Source organism: Typha latifolia, chromosome 4 (genome assembly GCF_019914945.1).
Source record: "Typha latifolia isolate L0001 chromosome 4, TyphaL0001v2, whole genome shotgun sequence".
In the NCBI taxonomy this organism is placed as follows: domain Eukaryota; kingdom Viridiplantae; phylum Streptophyta; class Magnoliopsida; order Poales; family Typhaceae; genus Typha; species Typha latifolia.
In genome coordinates, this window is record NC_133089.1 from 10,792,672 (window position 1) to 10,812,883 (window position 20,212).

At 35.3% G+C, this 20,212-nt stretch overlaps 1 protein-coding gene across 1 annotated transcript; it reads left to right on the forward strand.

Moving 5' to 3' along the window:
- Positions 1 to 1,013: 1,013 nt before the first annotated feature.
- LOC140787074 (uncharacterized) lies at positions 1,014 to 9,645 on the forward strand. Its single transcript, XM_073135827.1, has 4 exons — positions 1,014 to 1,192; positions 7,765 to 8,755; positions 9,100 to 9,184; positions 9,395 to 9,645. Exons 2-3 carry the CDS (start codon positions 7,809 to 7,811, stop codon positions 9,143 to 9,145), a joined length of 993 nt encoding a protein of 330 aa, XP_072991928.1. The 5' UTR covers positions 1,014 to 1,192; positions 7,765 to 7,808; the 3' UTR covers positions 9,146 to 9,184; positions 9,395 to 9,645.
- Positions 9,646 to 20,212: the final 10,567 nt, after the last annotated feature.

Sequence of the window (20,212 nt, forward strand, 5' to 3'; positions counted from 1 at the left end):
TTTGTAAATAATAAAAATATAGAGTGTAAATCATAATTTTATTAAAAGATATGGTGTTATATGTAAATTTCAGTTTAGAGAAACACTTTTTCCAACTTTGAATGTAAAATACATTACCTTTCAAAACATTTGACCAAACTACGTATCATAAAATAATTTAAATAATCCTGTATATATATATATATATATATATATATATTACACTCCTTAAAACAATATCACATTCCTATTAAAGAAAATTAGTGAATACCAATAATTCTAGATATTTAGAATAATAAGTACTTCAGAAATCATGATATCTCGTTGCACTTAGAAAGATTCATAACTATTTCTATATACTTCCAATGACATGCCAACAACTACTACAATAATTAGAGGGTTACAAGCACAGCAACAAAAGAAAGTTGTTTGTCTCATTGATAGGTCAACCTTATGAATATTTTTCCTTCATTCAGTTTTTCGTTGCTTTTCTGCACAACTTGTACCTCATGTTCTTTTGCCTTTGGAAAAGCTAGGTTACTGCTAAATTATGTATATAAAAAGTTTGCATTTAACACCCTAATTTTATATAGGTGGTTTACACTTTATATTTTTAATTGCACATACAAAATTTTAAAAACAGTGTAAATTATAAATACCTAAAAGGTAGGGTTTTAAACGCTAATATCCGTATCTATATTGATTATTGACCACTTCCAAGACTTCATATATTTTCTTTTTAAATTCAAGAGTTTATTTCTCAAACTCTTAAGCGTGCTGCATGTCACAAGAGGAAATTAATAAATTAAAAACGATAAGATTTGTTAACAAAAAAACGACTTTTGGGGCCGCCTTCCCCGCACCGCAGCATTCTCTTTCTCCTCTGACCTCCTACTCCTCTTTACGAGGTTATCTCTACGCGTACGAAGAACGTACCCTATATGTTGATGCTTCGTTCTCTTACACGTGCGAACTCTATGTCAAACACTAGTGATATTGGGTAGTTATTGCGACACTAAGCATTAGGCTCTGTCACTATCATTAAAGAACGAACTAAAAGCTAGAAAAGAGAAGGCTCTCTCTAGAGTCCTCGTCTCCTCTTCTTTCCCTTTGTCGCACGCCGAAGGAGATCGATTAGGGTTAGGGTTTCGATTCTTTCTCCACCTTTCCGCTTAACGACCCGGAGGCCCCGGAATCTTCCGGAGGAATCAAGGTTTTGATCGTAAACTACTCTTTTGGTCTCCAATTTTTGCTTATGTTATCTTATGTGAAGTTTTGGTGATCATTCTTTGATTGGTGATCGTTCCACTGCGGGTTTTAGGGTTCCTAATTCTGGTAGTTCGAGATTTGAGGGGAACTAATTCTTGCGTGCTTTAGTTCTTTTTTTTTCTTTTTTTTTCCTTTTGGTTTTTGTAGCAGTCAGGTTGAAATTTTCTTTTCTTAAATTGGGGTGGGGGGTGGGGGTGTTGGCGTTTATTAATTTCTTCTGGATCTAAGTGATGCTATGTAGAATTGTAGATTCAATTCTGCTGTGTGATTCTTGGGAAATGAAGAAAAGGTGGATTTCTTTCCAAGCTTAAGATTTATGGGATGATGTTTCTAATTGTTCCTTTGACCTGGGGTAGTGCATCATGCATGATGTATTTTGTTCTTGTTGTAAACAAACAAGGCACTCGGTATGTTTATAATTCTGATAAGAAGATTGGCCTTTTGCCATATCTATGGTACTATTTAGTAAAAGAATGTCTGATTCAGGACACTTTTTTTGATGAGTTTTATTGAAAGATATTGTGAGTTTGGCTTTTAGGATGATGTAGGTCTGACGTTATATGGAGCTAATGTGCTTGGATTTAACTTTAGCTTGCTCTAGGAGATACTTTGGAGTGTAAGGATATAGAATGTGGATAAAGTTTCCTCATCATCTTATACCTGTTTATACAATTTAATAGGAAGGAGATTAAATGGGAAGGAAGAGCTATAAAAGAAGATATATGAATCTGAGCAAGAAAGGAAGTGGACACAAATGGGCCAGGTCACAACCTAACTTTTGCCGAATCACCTGGTTGGATCTGTTGAACTTTTTCCCCATTTGCTTTGTCTAATCCCATTCATTGACATCCCTCGTTGGCATATACAAGAGTCCTGATATTATGGATGAGATTCCCCATTGACATTCCCCATTTGCTTTGCCGAATCACCTGGTATTAGCAATGATGTAGTTATCTCAGGATGCCAGGAGGCCAAATTCAGGCAATTCAGGCATAACCATATAAGATTGCAAAATCATAGGCTGTATTTAATGAGAGATGGAAAATTATCAAATATAAGGACACGAAGTGATCAAGTTGCAAGGTTGAAGTCTATCTGTGCTCACTTGTATTTGTCAATTGTCATCATAGGTTGTGTTTAGATTGGCCTGGTTTTGGCATTTAGGTAATTTCAAAGGGGTTGTGTACCATTTATTGCTTTGATTAAATATGATCTTACATTGATTATCCTAGGACTCACATTTGAATATCTTATGGTGAGTTGTCACTGAGTGTTTTTCATTGCATAGTGTTTTTCTGCCACTAGATTATCATTCTCTTTAAGAGCTTAGGATGTTGTATAATTATTGTAGCATAGTACTTGGTGGATTGAGATCTAGAAAAATGGATTATCTAGTGCTAGAGAAAAGATGGATGTTTGATAGTTTTGTAGTGGTCCTACATTTGTCCTCTAATTGGATGAACCTCTAAGTATTTCTTCTTAGAATAAGAAAAGTATTTGTTTAGGTACCCGTAAGTTTAAAAAGAATCTCAAATATGAAGAGCAGAAAGGAGAAGTTGAGAAATATTATTGAACAATCAAGTCATTTTCTAGGGAAATAGCAAAACCACAAGCTGAGACTCATTGTGGTAGGAAGAACTCCTAAGATTAGTCTCATGCCAATATGATATCACACCCATATCACACCTTATCAACAAGAGAAAATGAGAGGTTTTATACGAGGTTTTAAAACTCAGTATCGGGATTGGCCATTTGGAAAAATGATACATTGGCTGTTCGTATTGAATCAGACTATTCTTTAATTACGCAAAATTCTAAATTTTATTTAATAATATAAATTTTTTTGTAAAACTTTAAAAATAATAATAAAATAAGAAAATAATAATTATTGATATATGAAGCACAAAACCTAAAAGATGCATTAACTTACTCAAAAATTTATGAATACCGAGTTGTCTATCTCTTGTTTTTCCCTCTCTTTCTATTACTGTCAAGGCAAATTTATTATTTTTTTCTCTTTTTTTTCTTTCTTCTCTATCAATTCTCTTTCTCTCTCTCATCCTCTCTCTTATTGCTACAAGGCAAATTTTATTTTTTTCATTTCTTCTCTCTCCTTCCTCTTTCTTTCTTTCTCTCTTCCTCCTTCTCTCTCTTACAGCCGCAAGGCAATTATTTTTCTTTGATTCTTTTTTTCATTTCTTCTCTCCCTTCTTGTCTCTGGTTCTCCCTCTCAATCTCTTCCTCCTCTCACTCTCCATTCTATCTCTCATCTCTCTATCTCTCTATATCACAGTGTTACTGCAGCAGATTTTTTGTTGTAGTAATAGAGGTTGAAAGAGAGAAAGAGAGGGAGGAAGAGATCGGATGAAAGAAAGAGAGGAAGAAAAAGAGAGGGAGACGCTAGAGAGAGAAAGATAAATGAGAGATGGGGCACCGGAGAGAGAAAAAATAAAAAAAAATAGAGAAAGAAGAGAGAGAGAGAAGAGAGAGAAGAGAGAGAAGAGATAAGGATAGTTCTAGGCGAGATTGCTCGAAACTTGAACCATAGTGTTATAAGGAAGTTAATTCACGAATTTACTCCAATATGCACATTAGTGATTTGTCTTCTAAATATAACCATTTAGTCATCAAATAGTAAAAAAACATGAATCAATAAAGAATCCGTCTTTTTGTCAAATAGGCTCCACAATGTCAGCACCAACTAACACTTAGCATTGGAGTGTGCTACTTACACACCTCGTGCCTGGTGTTGTGACTACCATTGGCATGCATATGCATATTACACTTGCTTGCATATGCACGTGTACCACCCCCTACCCAACGATGCACGTGCACACACACACACATTTGTATACACATATACACAAATAGGTGTCAGTAATGTACCTCTTTTTGGTTGCTTATATACACTCTGTTTGACAGTTGTCACTTTCCTATGCATTCTACTTGTCTAGGTTGGAATCATGTAGAAGTCTTCTTTTCCTAATTCCTATCTCCAAATTGGTGGAGACTTTGTTCATTGGGACTCCTTATTTCCATAACGTAGAGAATGTTCTACCTTACTATATGTATGTAACTATATATGCATTTGTATAGGAGATGGGAAAGCAGCAAGATATAGAAAGTCATACTAAGGTTGGTGTCTCTTGTATAAATCATTTAACATGATGCATCATGAAACTAAATGTATGCTTCTTCTTTAGCTTAACATATAAGTTATAAATTGGCAAAGCATTTGCATATTCTGTTCTGTGTTAACAAGATAGTCTTTCAAGCTTTTTTGATTGAACTCTAATTCAGCTCACTTTGTCTGCGTTCACTCGCTCTCTATGTATGTATATATATATTCTAGATGCAAAATGTAAGCTCTTGGAGATGATGAACTAAGTTTAAAATGCTTAATGTACAGAAGCATGGGTTTGAAACCTTGTTTTGAAACATCAAATGATTCCAAATTAGTAATTGAATTATACTTTTCTTTTGATACTAAATGCATAATTATTTCTAACAGGTATTTAAAATTGAATAGTTTCTACATAAGTCTGTATCTTGTAGCTCACATCTGGCTATTTATAATTTCCATCACTAAAATTGAAATTTGAGCTAGGAATGAATTGTCCAGGTATCCGTTTCAGATAATTCTAGATAATAAAACAGATGAGATTGCCAAGCAGGAGGATTGAGGGGGATAAAGGAGACTTAATTTGTAAATGAAGAAATTGTTTAGTTTGTTCTCACACATAATATTAATATCACTTCGAGACTCAGAAGAAATGGGAAATGGGAAATGGGAGAAGCCCATCCAGATTAGCATGAGCACTTGATTTGTGGAAGACTTGTACTCCAATGAGCAATTGATAACACTTGAGAAGATCTTGCTCGCACTATGTTGCATGCATGGTATAGGACTTACCTTTTATATGTAAAGATCAGTTGCATAACTATAGAAGAATCAAGCTCTTTATTGGAGAACCCTTCACCTAGCAAAATGTACAAATTTTGGATTATTCATAATCAGTCAATCAATGGACTGTTTGGCGTAGGAAATTACTAGAACTTAAACTATGGATGCAAGAAAAACTAATAAGATTATAAAATTTTCGTGAGAGAGGATTCCTAGACCAATTAGATTTAACGATATGAAAATAAAAGTCTAAATCTGAATTGGTTTAAGAAAACTGTATTCTATTAGGTTTAGAAAAACTGATTAAGAATCTTTTTCAGAAAACCGGAACCAAATAGGAAAAAGAAAATTTGAATGCTATAACTATAAAAATCGTACTCAAGTCGTTGAATAAAAATCTGAGTAAGAGTAATAAAAGGAAACACAACAAACGCAACACAACACATTTGTTTTTCTTTTTTTAACGTGGAAAACCCCTTTCGCATAAAGAAGAAAAAATCACAGACCCCTCTAAAGCTGATTGATTTATTTCACCAAGCAATAGAAACAATATTTACTTACAACCCCTTTCGATACTTCAATGTCGTAGTGTTTAAGTAATTGCGTGAACATGGGTTGCCTAATTAACTATTCTTATAAAGTAGTAAGCCTCTATTTGGTAACCATTCGAGCAATGGATCAACCTCAAGTACAATATGTCGATGTGGTGGTAAATGACGACGAAGACAAAGCTGATTCAGCTCATCTGGTACCATTGAAGATCAATAATTGTAGCTTTAGCTCCTAGATACATGATAATGACTCTTCTTAAAGTTGATAGCAAGGTTCAAAAAATTAGGATTGGGATTGGCCTCCCAAAAAAATTATATGTATCAATTGTATCGGCTAGATCAGCTGTATTGATCGCTTAAATCGGATTAAACTATTTTTAATTACATAAAATTATAAATATTATTTGAAAATGTAGGAAAATTTCTAAATTTTGATTAAAAAATGACAGAACTAAGAAAATAAGAATTACTTACATTTGTAGTCTAAAAAATAAAAAAAGTACTAAATTACTCAAAACTGTTGCAACGAAGGGGAGAGAGAGTGAAAGAAATAGAAAAAAGAAAAAAGAGAAAAATTCTGCCGTAGTGGAGAGAAGAAAAAAAAGTATAGTGAAGATTAAGAGAAGATAGAGAGAAATAAAAATCATATAGCAAAGGTCATTAGAGTTGGATATGTTGGTGGAATTTGTGAAAGCTGGATTCCTGTGTCGGAGAAGCAATAGCTATTGGTAGGGAGAGAGAAAGAGAGAAAATAATGAAAAGAGAAGGAAATTTAGATCAAGACCGGCCCATCTAGATTGGGATCAGTTGATCCCACTTGTTCCCAATCAATTGATTGGATCTTGTTTGGATCGGGATCAGCCGATCCTTTGAACCATAGTTGATAGGACATATGTTCCATTAGAGATTTTAGAATTAGATAATTTACTATTCACATGACTTGGATCCCTTTCTCTAAGACTATCACTTATAGCGGTGAATAATATCTTTGCTTCGAATTAGGAGAATCCACTAAAGAAAAATCCAAATTTGAATAGGTTTCAAAAATCACATTTCTAATCCTGTGCACACCGACCAGATGCCTTTTTAAGTGCCTTTAGGACATCAGTTGAAATACATTAGGTGTTCTGTTCTTGTTGTTCGAACACTAATTATCTTGTCCGGACAAGATCACTATAGCAAAAATTGCTGTAGCAAAATACTGCTCATCCAGCACTGTAGCAAATATTATTTACCTGACACTGAAATAAATGTTGAATTTTTTATTTTTTCTTCTTTTCACGTGAATCTTCAATTTCTTGATCATACGTAATTCCTGGATTGTACATCATATATACTTAAATGTTTTATATCTACGAGTTTGCCATTATAATATTTTGCACTAACAGATTAATTACTTAAATGTATAAAGGTATATTCTAAGAGAATGGATAGCAGAATGAACCCCAACTGTAGATTGTGAAATATAGAAATGGACAAATTTATGGAACCATTGTGGGTTCCTAATCCACTATATAACATAAAAGGCAAGTAACCTCGTATAAGAGCTGACAGGAAGCAAAGTAGGCCCCCTCACCTCCCACAGGTTGTGGCTATGGCTGGTCTCATGGGCAAACTTATGGCAACATTATGGGTTCCTGATCCACTATGAAATGTTAAAGGCAGTACCCATGCTCTTCTAAAGCTGAGAGAGAGCAGACTATGCTCCCTCACCCCTCTATGTTCTGCCTATTGTTAGTCTTATCTGCAACATACGGAGCTATGTTGTTTTACATTCACCATATTGAGTGTAAAATTACCTAGACATTATGTTTCAATGAGAGAATGGAATGCTAGATCTAAAATTTAGGATGACTATGGAAGTCATATATCTACAAGTTCTCATTGTTGTCTTACAGCCCTTAAAGTTCTCAAATGCAGCATCTGTGTTAAGTAAATTTCTGAATTTTCTTTTAAATAGTGTTTAAGCCGTTAGACCTTCTATTATATTTTCTCAAATATCTTCTTATTTCTAGAATACCAAAGTATCGATACAAAGCCAACTTTCATTGTTATATGCAGGTCATTACAGGCATTCTGCCAAAACCTACTTATTATTGGCCCTAATGTTTACTTGGGAAAGCTTTGATATGGCTTTCGGCAATTTGTCTAAGAGGTGGATCAAGTCAAATTCTTTGGAACTGAATATCCAGGTTGATAGCAACTGGGAGGATGTAACTTGCCCAATCTGTTTGGATTTCCCTCACAATGGGGTCCTTCTCATTTGCTCATCATATGACAAGGGGTGTCGACCATTTATATGCGATACTGATCAGACACGCTCAAACTGTCTTGAGCGATTCAAGAGTGCACATGGGCTTCCTGCTACTGTGAAGGTTTCTTCAACTACTAATATAACATCTTTGGAACGCATTCATTTGATTCCATCAAACCCAAACAACCGACCAAGCTGTCCACTGTGTAGAGGAGATGTAATAGGGTGGGTTGTCATTGATGAGGCCCGCGTGCATCTTAATATGAAGAAACGATGCTGTGAAGAGAAACAGTGCTCATATGTCGGCAATTTTTTTGAGCTCGAAAAGCACACTCAATTAAAGCATCCCAATTCGCACCCATCGGAAATAGACCCTGCTAGACAACTTGATTGGGAAAATTTCCAGCAGTCATCTGATATCATAGATGTTTTGAGCACTATACATGCCGAAGTACCTCATGGGGTGGTGTTGGGGGACTATGTCATTGACTATGGAGATGATGAGACTGGAGATGAGTACGAAGATTTCCATAGGGTCAGGGGGAAGTGGTGGACCTCTTGTATTTTCTATAAGGTTTTTGCAAGGTCTTCAAGAAATCGAAGGAGGTCAAGAAGGAATGAAGGAAGAGAAAGTGAAAGGAGAAATAGCAACCGATCAAGTTCTGATAATTCAAATATTGATGGTGGTCCCACAAGATCTGTAGATATAAGGGACTATGGATTTGATGAAATTGATGATGATTTTGTAGGACCAGGCAGCGTTGCTGCAACATCTGGGAGAATTACTAACCATTACAGGTACGTTTTATTTCTCAACTGGTATTCCTCTATAGACTTTATTTTGGGGAAAAAGTGTTATTCCAGTCAAATGATACAGGTTCCCTTTTGGTTGAACTGCATGCTATGCATAGTTGTTTGGATCAGCTAATAATCAAGTGAAAAGGAATATGGTTCTGACTTCTGATGATAAGATTGAAAAGTGAAGGATAAAAATCATAAAAATTTCTCCTGTAAAGAGGAAAGACAGAATTTACTACATAAATACAAATTCTTTCTTTTATGTTACTTTTATACAGAAATACAGTTATACACTTTAAGTGATCTGACAACCCTTTCTAATAGTCTTTTGTTTACTCAAACAGGGAGAGATATGGGAGGCGACGCTCGCGTTACTATTATGATCATTGACTGCTATGCGTCGTGCCCCTTTGTTTCATCTGGCAATAGGCATAATCCCATCCTTTTCTTCCTTTTTTTTCCCCTGAATTACATTAACTCTCTATGGTTGCTAGAAGTTGTCCACCCACAATTATCTTGTGTATATAAATAATTATCAGCGGGCTTACATGCCACTGGCTGTTCATTTTGCTCTCTTTACACATTATTCGACCAACTCACTGATTAGGTGCGCTGATGAGAAGCCTTGATGTACTACAGAGAAAGGAGCTCGCATCCAACAAGTCATCAACCCTTATTGGATCTTGTATCATGGCTAACCTAGGTGGATCAAAAGGACGATCCTAACAACGGCCCCTATCACCGATACTTACACCACCCTCTCGAACATTGTTGGGTCTCGAAGCCTGCTTTGATTTGTTTGTGATAAAAAATAGTGTTTTTGAAAGACCAAGCTCGCCACCTATGGTTTATGTACATGTGACCATCTATTTGATGTGTTTCCTTTGCAAGTTTCTTTTTGTTAGGAACACAAAACCAAGCACAACAAAAGATTTAAAAGTTAGAAAGCTATCTCATGAATCTAAGAGAGCAGAATTATTAACTACTATGTTCCTAATTTTGTTCAAGGGTTGAGAAAGCCTAAACATTGAAACAAGCCTACCAGCAAAACATATTAAAAGATGGTTTGAACATAATAGTCTATATTAGTTCGTATACGTGCTTGCTATTTATTTGCGGGTGTACGTCGCATAACAACACAAAACCATGCCAGCATCTTAAGCTATTAATATAACACACAACCACGCCAGCATCTTAAGCTATTAAACTTAGAGCTAGCAATAGAGAATATATCGTTTCAATTCACATAGGTTAGTAAAAATAAACGTAGTAGAATGATATACATGAGTATGCAATAAGTTTGAGAATTGACGGAGGGGAGCCCGTCAGTCTTAGAAAGAGAGGGCAGATTAGCCAGGGGAATTCATAAATCGAGTTATGGGTGAGCCAGTTGACTAAGGTGAGGGAAGCTGATTCCACATCAATCAGAGGCAACTTGAGACAACACATGCAAGCAACCCAAGGCGAAGAGCTGAAACCTTGGCTTGAAAATCACTAGAACAAGGAATTCGATTTGCACCTGCAAAAATAAGACTTCAATAGCATTGTGAATCAGGAACCTGATCCCACCCACCGATGCACGAGAGGCATAAGCCCCATCGGAGTCGAGCTTGCATCAGCCCGGAATGGGAGGGAGCCATTTAACATTGACAATAATCATCTAGCAAAATAAATCGAGTTAAATGTGAACTGATTAGTGAAACACACCATATTCCTCGCCTTAAACCACACTTGCCAAAAGGGTGCCAAAGCTCCTAGTTACTACCTTCCTCAAGCCTGCGGCTTTCAACCCAATCATTAGTGAACGAGAGGCAAAGTTGAAATTTAAATGATAACATCCCAACTACAAATAGATTGGGGGCAAAACAGATAAAGAAATGGGAAGAGTCCTAAGGTTCAACTAGACACCAACGACAACAAACATCAAGAGGGGCATGCCGTAGTAAGAGATGAACATTGGTAGGGAGGCAGTTATAGAGGGTTTACCAAAGGAAGATCTTAACAACGAGTAATGAATGGAATAACCAGATAAAAGCTCCAAAGGACCCGGAGCACAAAAGGAGTGGAGATGCAATGGGGAATCAAAGACAAATAGGCTGACATAGCTCTAACTCGGCCCAATTGATCCTTGGTCCAGACCTAATAATCGGGGAAAAAGGATGGCAGGCAGGGGAGACGGGCCCAAATCATGATAGCGAATGCTCCATATTCCAAGAGCTGCAAGGAATAAGGGACTTGCAACCAAAAGAGATACGAGAGTTAACAAACGTAAATTTATGGGAGATAGGGATGGAGAGGATCCAAGGATCACTAATGGTATATGTATCCCTATTCGTCCCAATAACTTGAGGAGGTCCTAGCAGGAGGAGATGAGAACCTTGCTGATCCAATGTAAGATTGGGGAGAAAGACTTCCAAAGACGAGTATGCCAAGGATGAAAGGTCCCATGTTTAGTCCAAATAAGCTCACTCCATAGGGTGGTTGAGGGAGTCAAAAGCTCAAAAGCCTCAACGCACCATCCAAAGATTCTGAATGCTCAGACCTGACACGGTGCATACCTCATTCGGAACTGTACCTCTCCCACAAAATCTCTAGTAATACAAACCAAGGCATCCACAATGCCCATAGGAACATCAAGGTTAGAGAACAGATAGTAAAAATATAGTTTAAGGTAGAGTTATTAAGGATAGTCTTTCCACCCTATGAAAGACAATCTTTTCCAATTGGAGAGGCGATTATTGGCCCTCTGCACTAAATCATTGTAATTTAAATTCTTATTCAAGGGGGACTAATCTTAATGCGAAGATACAAAGAAAGGGAAGGAGCAATGGGTGATACCTAGACGCTGATTGACCATCCTATGAAGGCTCGAAGGAACCTAGAGGGGAGCTAAAACACATACTCGGCAAATTTAACATGCAAAAAATTGGTTTACATAGAATAGGGCTGAAAGGCAAAATTAATACTATCCAAATTACCGAAGAGCCACCCTATCCAATGGCCCATTCAGTAAAGTAAGAGTTTGAGAACACATAATGAACGAAAAAAGAAGAGAAACCAGGTTCATTTGGGTCGAACAATGTTTATTTATAGTATATGTTAGTTATTATACATTTTTTCTATTTATGCCAAGTGCAAGTGTACTTCATGTAATAGAGCACAGAACCAAGCTAGAAGCTTAGTCTATTTGACTTAATAACACAATTTCTTATTCCAAATAACAACCTAATGACAGCTAAACATAAAAATATAAATACTATTTATTAAAATTATATTTTATGTCACACACTAACCTAATTACTAATTTACCTTTGATTTGACTATATCTTATTATAATTTATTACTCATCTGTTATTTTTTTTTAAATATCTTATCATATTTTATTACAACTCCTTCATTTCTCTTAAACATCTTATCAATATCTTATCATAATTTATCATTTATCTTACTCTCTCTTCTTTCTTTTCATATTATTTTATTTTATGGTAAATAAATAAAATTTAATTTAAACATAATAAATGTCAATAATTTAATAATTTCACAAAAAATAAGCACATTTTAAAAAATTATTATTATTAAATATTATTTTAATTTTATATATTTAAGTATAAAAATAAATATCATAAAATTCTTAATAAGATAGTATTTATTGATATAATATCTTTTTATAAATTATCTTATTATTTAAAATAATTTAATATGTACAAGTAACATCAAAATTATAATATTAATAAATTAATATTTTATCAATTCATAGATAAAGTAATATAGTTACTACTTAAATTTTGTGTTAGCCTAATTAAAATTTTCTTTCTTTACATAATAAAATAAGAAATTTGGGGAAAATTAGTATAATATTATTAATAATCTCATGTTTTAAGCTAATATATATATATATATATATATATATATATATATATATATTTACAATGTAAATTCTATTATTTTTTACTATAAAATTTAATAATATTTTGAAAATTATTTCTACATTATGAAAAGTATTTGTATACCTAACACTCATGGCATACTTAGTTGGTATTGCAGACCTACCTTAACTAATATTGGAAGAAGAGAGCTAAGTTAATACTAGTATAAGTTATTCTAATGTTTAGTTAAATATTAGTATAAAGAGTGATAATTACATTAATGTAACATAAAATTGATATTAAAGTATTAAAAAATAATGAAATTGTATTAGAAATTGGTGATGTTTTAAACTAAATGATGAAATACCTTTGAGTATATTTTAAACTAATAGTAATAAATAGTATATTTCTAAAATAATATTATTTTTATTACAACTATGGATATAAAATATTTTATATACTCGTACTATGAGGAAATAACTATGCACTATGGGGTAGATAAAACGAGGTTATAAGTAGCACTATGGGAAAATAACCTCACACTCTATGTAAAATTTATGCATTAGAGAATATAAAGATGCATTACGAGGTAATGCGGGGTTATAAACATGCATTCGATGTAAAATAACCATATACTAGAAGATATAAATAGACATTGCGAGGTAATATTGAATGATAAATCTATATTTTATATAAAATAATCATACAGTAGAGAAAATAAAGATACACTATGAGTAATGCAAGGTTATAAGCTCGCACACTACAAAGAAATAAGCCCACATTATATGTACAATCATTATTCATTAGAGAATATAAAGAAACATTACGAGATAATGCAGGGTTATAGATCTGCACACTATGTAAAATAATCATGCACTAGAGGATATAAATAGGCACTATAGGATAATGCATGATTATAAGTCTATATTCTATATAAAATAACCATGCACTAGAAGATATAAAGAGACACTTCGAAGTAATATATGGTTATAGACCCGCACTCTATATAAAATAACCATGTACTATAAAAAGTAAAGAGATACTATAGTATAATGCGGGGTTATAAGTTCAAATTACGAAAAGATAATCCCCCACTTTATGTAAAAAAATTGTAACGCCTCTGCTCAACATAGCCACGTGTTTGTCCACGCGTCCGCAATGCACGAGTGGCATACATGACAGGATAGGCAGGGATATCAAGCATACATATACTAATGCTTATATAATTCATCTCAAAATAAATCATGACATCATCCAAATAAATATGTTAACATATCAATATCCAAATCCATAAAAATTATCTTGGACTACTACATAATCTAGCAGGATGCACATAAATCATGACAAACTATCAAGATATAATAAATATAACTAATACAATACCATTTAACTTGTACAATATTTTCTATTATATAAAACACAATCGAATATAATGGAACATAAAAATATACATTGGTATAACTCAATTTCTAGATAAGCTACATTCGATATAATCTTACGACTAACTCACCTCATCTTTACTCTAAAATGTCTCTTCCCGATATCTCAAATCGCTATCAAGTGCCTCATAGTTAGGAGGGTTAGAAAAGAAAGAGTCATAAGCTAAAAGCTTAGTAAATAGAGTTTACCCTAAATTAGTTCTATCAAAAAGAAAATAAATTATGTACTGAATAATATAAATCAGAAAGAAGCACCAAGTTATGAATGAATATAAACATATGTCCTCAATAATATATAAATATATGATAGATATCATGTCATGACTAATCAAGTATATAATTCTAACAACATATAAATAAGTCTAAAGTCATACCATTATTATAACTCTCTCAAATATAATACATATGATGCACGCCGACATGATCATGCTATGATATTTAATGCAATTACATATGATGCATGATGACCATTCGATAATCAGGTACATTAAATGATAATGAAATTATATGTATTTTTTAATATCCTAATCATCAATGTTAATTTTGAATAGCATCATCATCATACTAGACCATTATGCATAGTCAACAATTGGTACCCGGTCTCATCATATGCCCAAAGGCTCAAAGCATATCCTACCATTCGCTAAAAGTATCCTAGTCACAATCATACCCTACCATCTGCTAAAAGTATATAAACATCCATCTAGACCGGGCATCTCTTCTAGCTGATAGAAATAATGTGAGGATAACTTGCCACATATGCCATAGCAAACACTATATGACTGAATGTCTACTGCATACACAAACTAATGGCCTCAGAAATGAGGCCAAAGAATCACAAATATATCAGAGAATTAATCATCCACCAAGTACGTCCTAACCCTCGTGCCTACTTGGGTATCCTCACGCTTTCTATCGACTATCTTATCATTTAAATTCATGCTTTCCTTTTAAATAATAGATTATATACATTTATCAAATACTATAATAGATCATGAAACTTTAGAATTTAGGTGGCAAAAAAGTCAAAATAAATATGATGTGATGCAATCTCTAATTGTACATCTGTCACATGCATATTCATACTAGAGATTATCTTGACATAAAGTCAAAATAGTATAGTCATCTTCAATCATCTCTAGATATCATTAACATACTAATATCTATGACCAATTTAATTAAATGAATGATAAAATATGCTTGATTGTAATCATCTTTATATAAGATCATATAATCATGATCTTATATTCAAAGCAGAATGTGTACACATATAAGTATAATATATGGTAATATATGAAGGCTCTCTAGGAGGTAAGACTACTCATAGTATAATTAGAAGACAACACACGTATCCCTTATATTCATCGACCAACTGTCAACTCATCACCAGCAAAGTTCAATGAGTCACAAATAAGAGGTCTGGGATCTAAAACTGCTTAAGTAATATAAAGTTAGTCAGTTATCTAATTTTAATCCATTTGAGTAAAATATGATAGTTTATTAAATTTAAAATTAATTAGATTTATATGATAAATTTAATTATGATAATATTGATATGCTATTACTATAATTTATATTTATCTAATAAGAATCCTAGTTTGCTAATTATAGAGTAAGTATATAATAATTTATCTTTTTTTTAAAAAGGAAAGGATTTTTATAAATCAAGTGCCGTGGTTTCAAAAAGGCGCCATTGAGGTCGGAGCGCAAAAATTGGAGCAAGGGGCTAGGGAGTAGGGACCGCCCCGACCCAAGTACAACCATACCCAGAAGTCCTCCTTGTGTTGGCAAGCCAATTAGCACTCCTATTAGCTCTCTATACCCTTGGGTGACTTTTACAAGCATTAAGAAGAAAAAGGGTGTCTGTCAGAATGGATTCCAATGCATATGGAGGTTGGTGGAGTTTGCAGGACATGTATTTAAGGACCACGGAGTTAGTCTCAATCTAGATATTGATAAAGTAATAGTTGTTTAGTTCCTTCAAGTCTTCTTGGACCGCAACTGCTTATATAGCAAGGGTTGAGTGCGCCACTATGCATCTAGCACCTGCAAGAATAGGCGCTCCATTAGGGTGGCAGACCACAAAGCTTATACCCACTCACTCAAGGGGCCCTATGAAGGACTCATTTGTGTTGAGCTTCACCCAACCAGGAGGAGGGGGCTTCCAAAGGATTGTTTGGCTAGCTCGTATAGGGTGGTCAGTTCATGTTTTAAAAATTCAAGAGCTAAGCTAATGGACAAGTTCTAGACCTTTAGGGCAGGGATCAAGATATTATTATACATGGCCTCATTTCTCTTTTTCTACATCTGCTAGTGTTGCATGGAGCAATTTTTTATTCTTAGGCACTAATCCTTCCCCCTCATTTAACTAGTGTCCGATAGGCCAATTACGATGGTTGATGTACGTACAAAATGCCTCCTCAATGAAGGCCCACAGAGGGGTAGCAAATTGACAGTCATTGAAGAGGTGATTGATATTTTCAGGTAGGAGAATACTTTTTACACAAGAGAGGGACCAAAAAGTTTAAGGATCATATCTTCATTCTAGGTATTAGCCGTGATAACATCTAAAACTTGTCTAAAATAACCCATCGCATCCATATTTATGTAGGTAGGCCAGTAAATGATGGGTATAGAGCTAACCAAGAATCATGCCAAAGATTAGTGTCTCACCCATTCTTAATCAGTTTGTGAAGGCCAGATTTGATTTGTTCAGTTGAATCTCAAATCAACCTCCAGCTCCACGCACAATGCCTTGCCCTAGAACTCTTCTAAGGATGCAACATTTTATATTTTGCCTAACCAGATCCACCCATGGCTTGGGGTGTTGATTTAAGACAGATAGAATTTTCTTAGGGCTAGACGAATACTATGCAAATTACGAATAACAAGGCCACCATTTTGGTGTGGGAGAGTAGTTTTGTCCCAACCACAATGTGGAGGTCATCGCTATCTTTGCTTTCTTCCCAAAGAAATTTCTGTAACAGCTTTGTGATGCAATCCACTATGGCTATCGGGGTCCAAGTCGAGGATAGAAGATGGACTGGCATAGAGTTGAGTACCAAGTTAATGAGGGTAACGCGCCCCGCTTGAGTAAGTGAGGCCTGTTTTTAGCCCGCTAACTTGATTTCAGCTCGAGCCAGAAAATCTTCATGGTCCTTGATTAACAGCCATTTAGGGGAGACTTTAGCTTCTAGGTATTTAAAAGGAAAAGACTTTGCTAGTATATTGAGGATGCACAGGACATCTTCTTTAATAGGAGCTAGATAATTGTTTGGAAAATAAATTTTAAAATTTTGTCTATTGATTCTCATATTAGTAATGCTTTCATAGGTCTTTAAAATTTTCATTAACAAAGAGCAGGACGCAACAAAAGCATCCATCACAATTAGCAAACCATCCGCATACATTAAATGGCTAATAACAAAATGATCACCAATGCGAAAAGGCTTCAGATCATTACTAAGAACAGTTTCTTTTATAAAGGCCATAAAAATTTATGAAACCAAAATAAAAATATAGGGTGAGAGGGGGTCTCCTTGGTGGATACCCCTCTTTCCTGCAAGCCACTTGAAAGCATTGCTGTTAATTAGAATTGCGAAAATAGGAGAGTTGAGACAAGCCAAAATCCAATTAACAAAATATTTGCAAAGCTCATTTTAGTCATGACACTTGTGATTGCCTTTCTTCTAATACGGTCATAGGCTTTCTCAAGGTCCACTTGATCATAATATATCTGCCATGCAACCTAGAGGAATTGATAGAGTGAGCAATTTCCTAGGCGATGGCTATGTTATCATTGATATACCTACGGCTACAAAAAGCTGTCTACTCATAACCCACCAAGGGTAAGGACCAGAGGTGAGGCTTCATTCTGTTTGTCGGAATCTTAGCCAAAATATGATAATTCGTATTACAAAGTGAAATAGGCCTAAAGTTGCCAACCTTCGCGGGGTGGTCATTCTTTGGGATAAGGGTGATAGTTTGACCCAGGTCAATGGGATATCATTAGTCCTTTGAAAATGGACCATAACATCCACGATAGTGTAGCCGATAGTGTCCTAATAGTCTTGTAGAAGTTGGCATGATAATTGTCAGGGCCCGTGGCCTTTCTGCTAAGCATCAACCTGAGAGCCTCTCTCACCTCAGTCTCAGAAATGTCCTTAGTGAAATCATCACTACTAAGTCTATCCATGCAAGGGACTGGTGGCCAGTGAACTAATAGGAAGTTCCCCTTGACATCCTCACACAACAGCCCTTTATAGAAATTCAAAAATTCCTTTTTCACCTCAGTGTGGTTAGTCATAGTTTCTCCTCTATTATTGCAAATGCTTGTGATGAGGTTTCTCTGACTATAGATTTTAGTAGCAATATGAAAAAAAAAACAAGAATTTTCATCACCCTTCTTTATCCAAACAGCTCTAGATTTGCCATGCCACTTAAGGGTGATTTGCCCAAACAGAGCCACACATCTATGATTGAGGCAAGCAAGTCTAGTGCTGTCATCAATAGATAAGATATTGTTTTTATCATCCAATCGCACTTCTAGAAGAGTAATCTCATTTTTGACTCTATCTAATTGCACTTCCAACCATCCCAAATAGTTGCGGTTCCAATTAATAAGTTCATGTCGAATAAGCGACAAATTATGATTAAGCAAAGAGGGAGGGGAAGAAACACTAAGATTATAGCTTCTAGCCCACACATCATCAATGATATTTTTAACATCATGATATTCAAACGAAAACCATTTCAAACCGAAGCATAGGCTTAAACTGAAAATTATTTTCACCAAACTAAGTAATCAGAGGAGCATGATCAGATGCTATCCTAGAAATGTGAGAAAGTTCAAGTCAAGGAAAAGCATGAAGAAAAGCATTATTTATAAAGCATCTATCTAATCTAACCAGAATATGAGAGGAGCCATGCTTGCTACTACACCAAGTGTAGGGATTTCCCATTTAGCCCACGTCGATCAAGGCAGCTTTATAATTAAGTTTCTAAATGCCTTGACAGAGTAGGTTACTCTAAATGGGGATCTGCCACACTTGTCCTCCGAGTTAACAATTCAATTAAAATCACCAATAACACACTAGGGCATATCATGAATATCCATACATCCCAGTTCATGCCAGAGGAAATTTCTATCCACAGGATTTGTACTAGCATAAATAAAGAAGAGTAGCCATGGGAGGAAGAGATTAGAGATACCTTTATTGACCTAGCACGCTAGCAGACTATATTGTTCATTCGGTCTCATCCTACGGAGGAGAAACATAGTTTTTGAGGAAGTAGTATGTGTTTTAAATAATATAAACATATTAGGAGATTGAGGAAAGAAGACTTAACAGAGATGAACAACCTTCTCTCTTGTCTATTCCTCTACAATTCTAGCTAAGGATACACATTAATCCACCCTTGTGGTTGTTGACCTGAGGTCCATGCCCCTTTGCTCCTAGTCTTTGCCCTCCTCATCGTGGTTATGTTCGCACATTTGACGTCTAAAGCCATGCTTCCTTCCTTTTGGTTTTAACAAAGCAGCAACTTGGACACTAGTAGTCCTAGCTAGCTTCTTCTGACGCAAGGATTGCAGCTGCAGTCCAGGAAGAAGTTCCTTGCTAGGAGACTCCTTTAGGATGTGAACATTGTCTGCCCTCACCCTTTCCTGCGTGACCATTTCTTCACGATCAAGGTCAAGAACAGTGTGATCCTTTAGGGTTAGGGGGAAGCCAACATTTAAGTAGGAGTTTGGATATGGATGGAGTGGATGGGGAAGGTTCGCAGCCTGATTGAGGGAGCTACATGTTTGCGTAGGGTGAAGAGAAAATGGATGGGAGGTCATAGAATGGGCATTGGAGAGGTCTTCACTGGCAAATTCAATGTTGTCACTCATCATGTGGGTAGGGGAGTCCACTAACATCTCCTCGGGACCAGCCTTGCTCATTAATTATTCATGGCTTGAGGCGGCCTTTGCTGCAACCACGTCGGTATCCTCACCCGAGATAAACAAATTAGCCATTTGCTTAGAGACATTGGGTGGACCCACCACCACATCGCTTGCACCATGGACAAGCTCTCCCCCTGCTGCGTTAATGGGATAGGCTCGAGGAGTGGCATCAGTAGAGGGATCAAGGGCCATTTTTTCCCACAAA

What these genes read in the sequence shown, in the direction of transcription:
- LOC140787074 (XM_073135827.1), top strand. Translation starts at nt 7,809, where the DNA reads ATGTTTACTTGGGAAAGCTTTGATATGGCTTTCGGCAATTTGTCTAAG. An exon ending in AGAATTACTAACCATTACAG is followed by an intron (nt 8,756 to 9,099) that starts GTACGTTTTATT and finishes TTACTCAAACAG; the next exon opens with GGAGAGATATGGGAGGCGAC.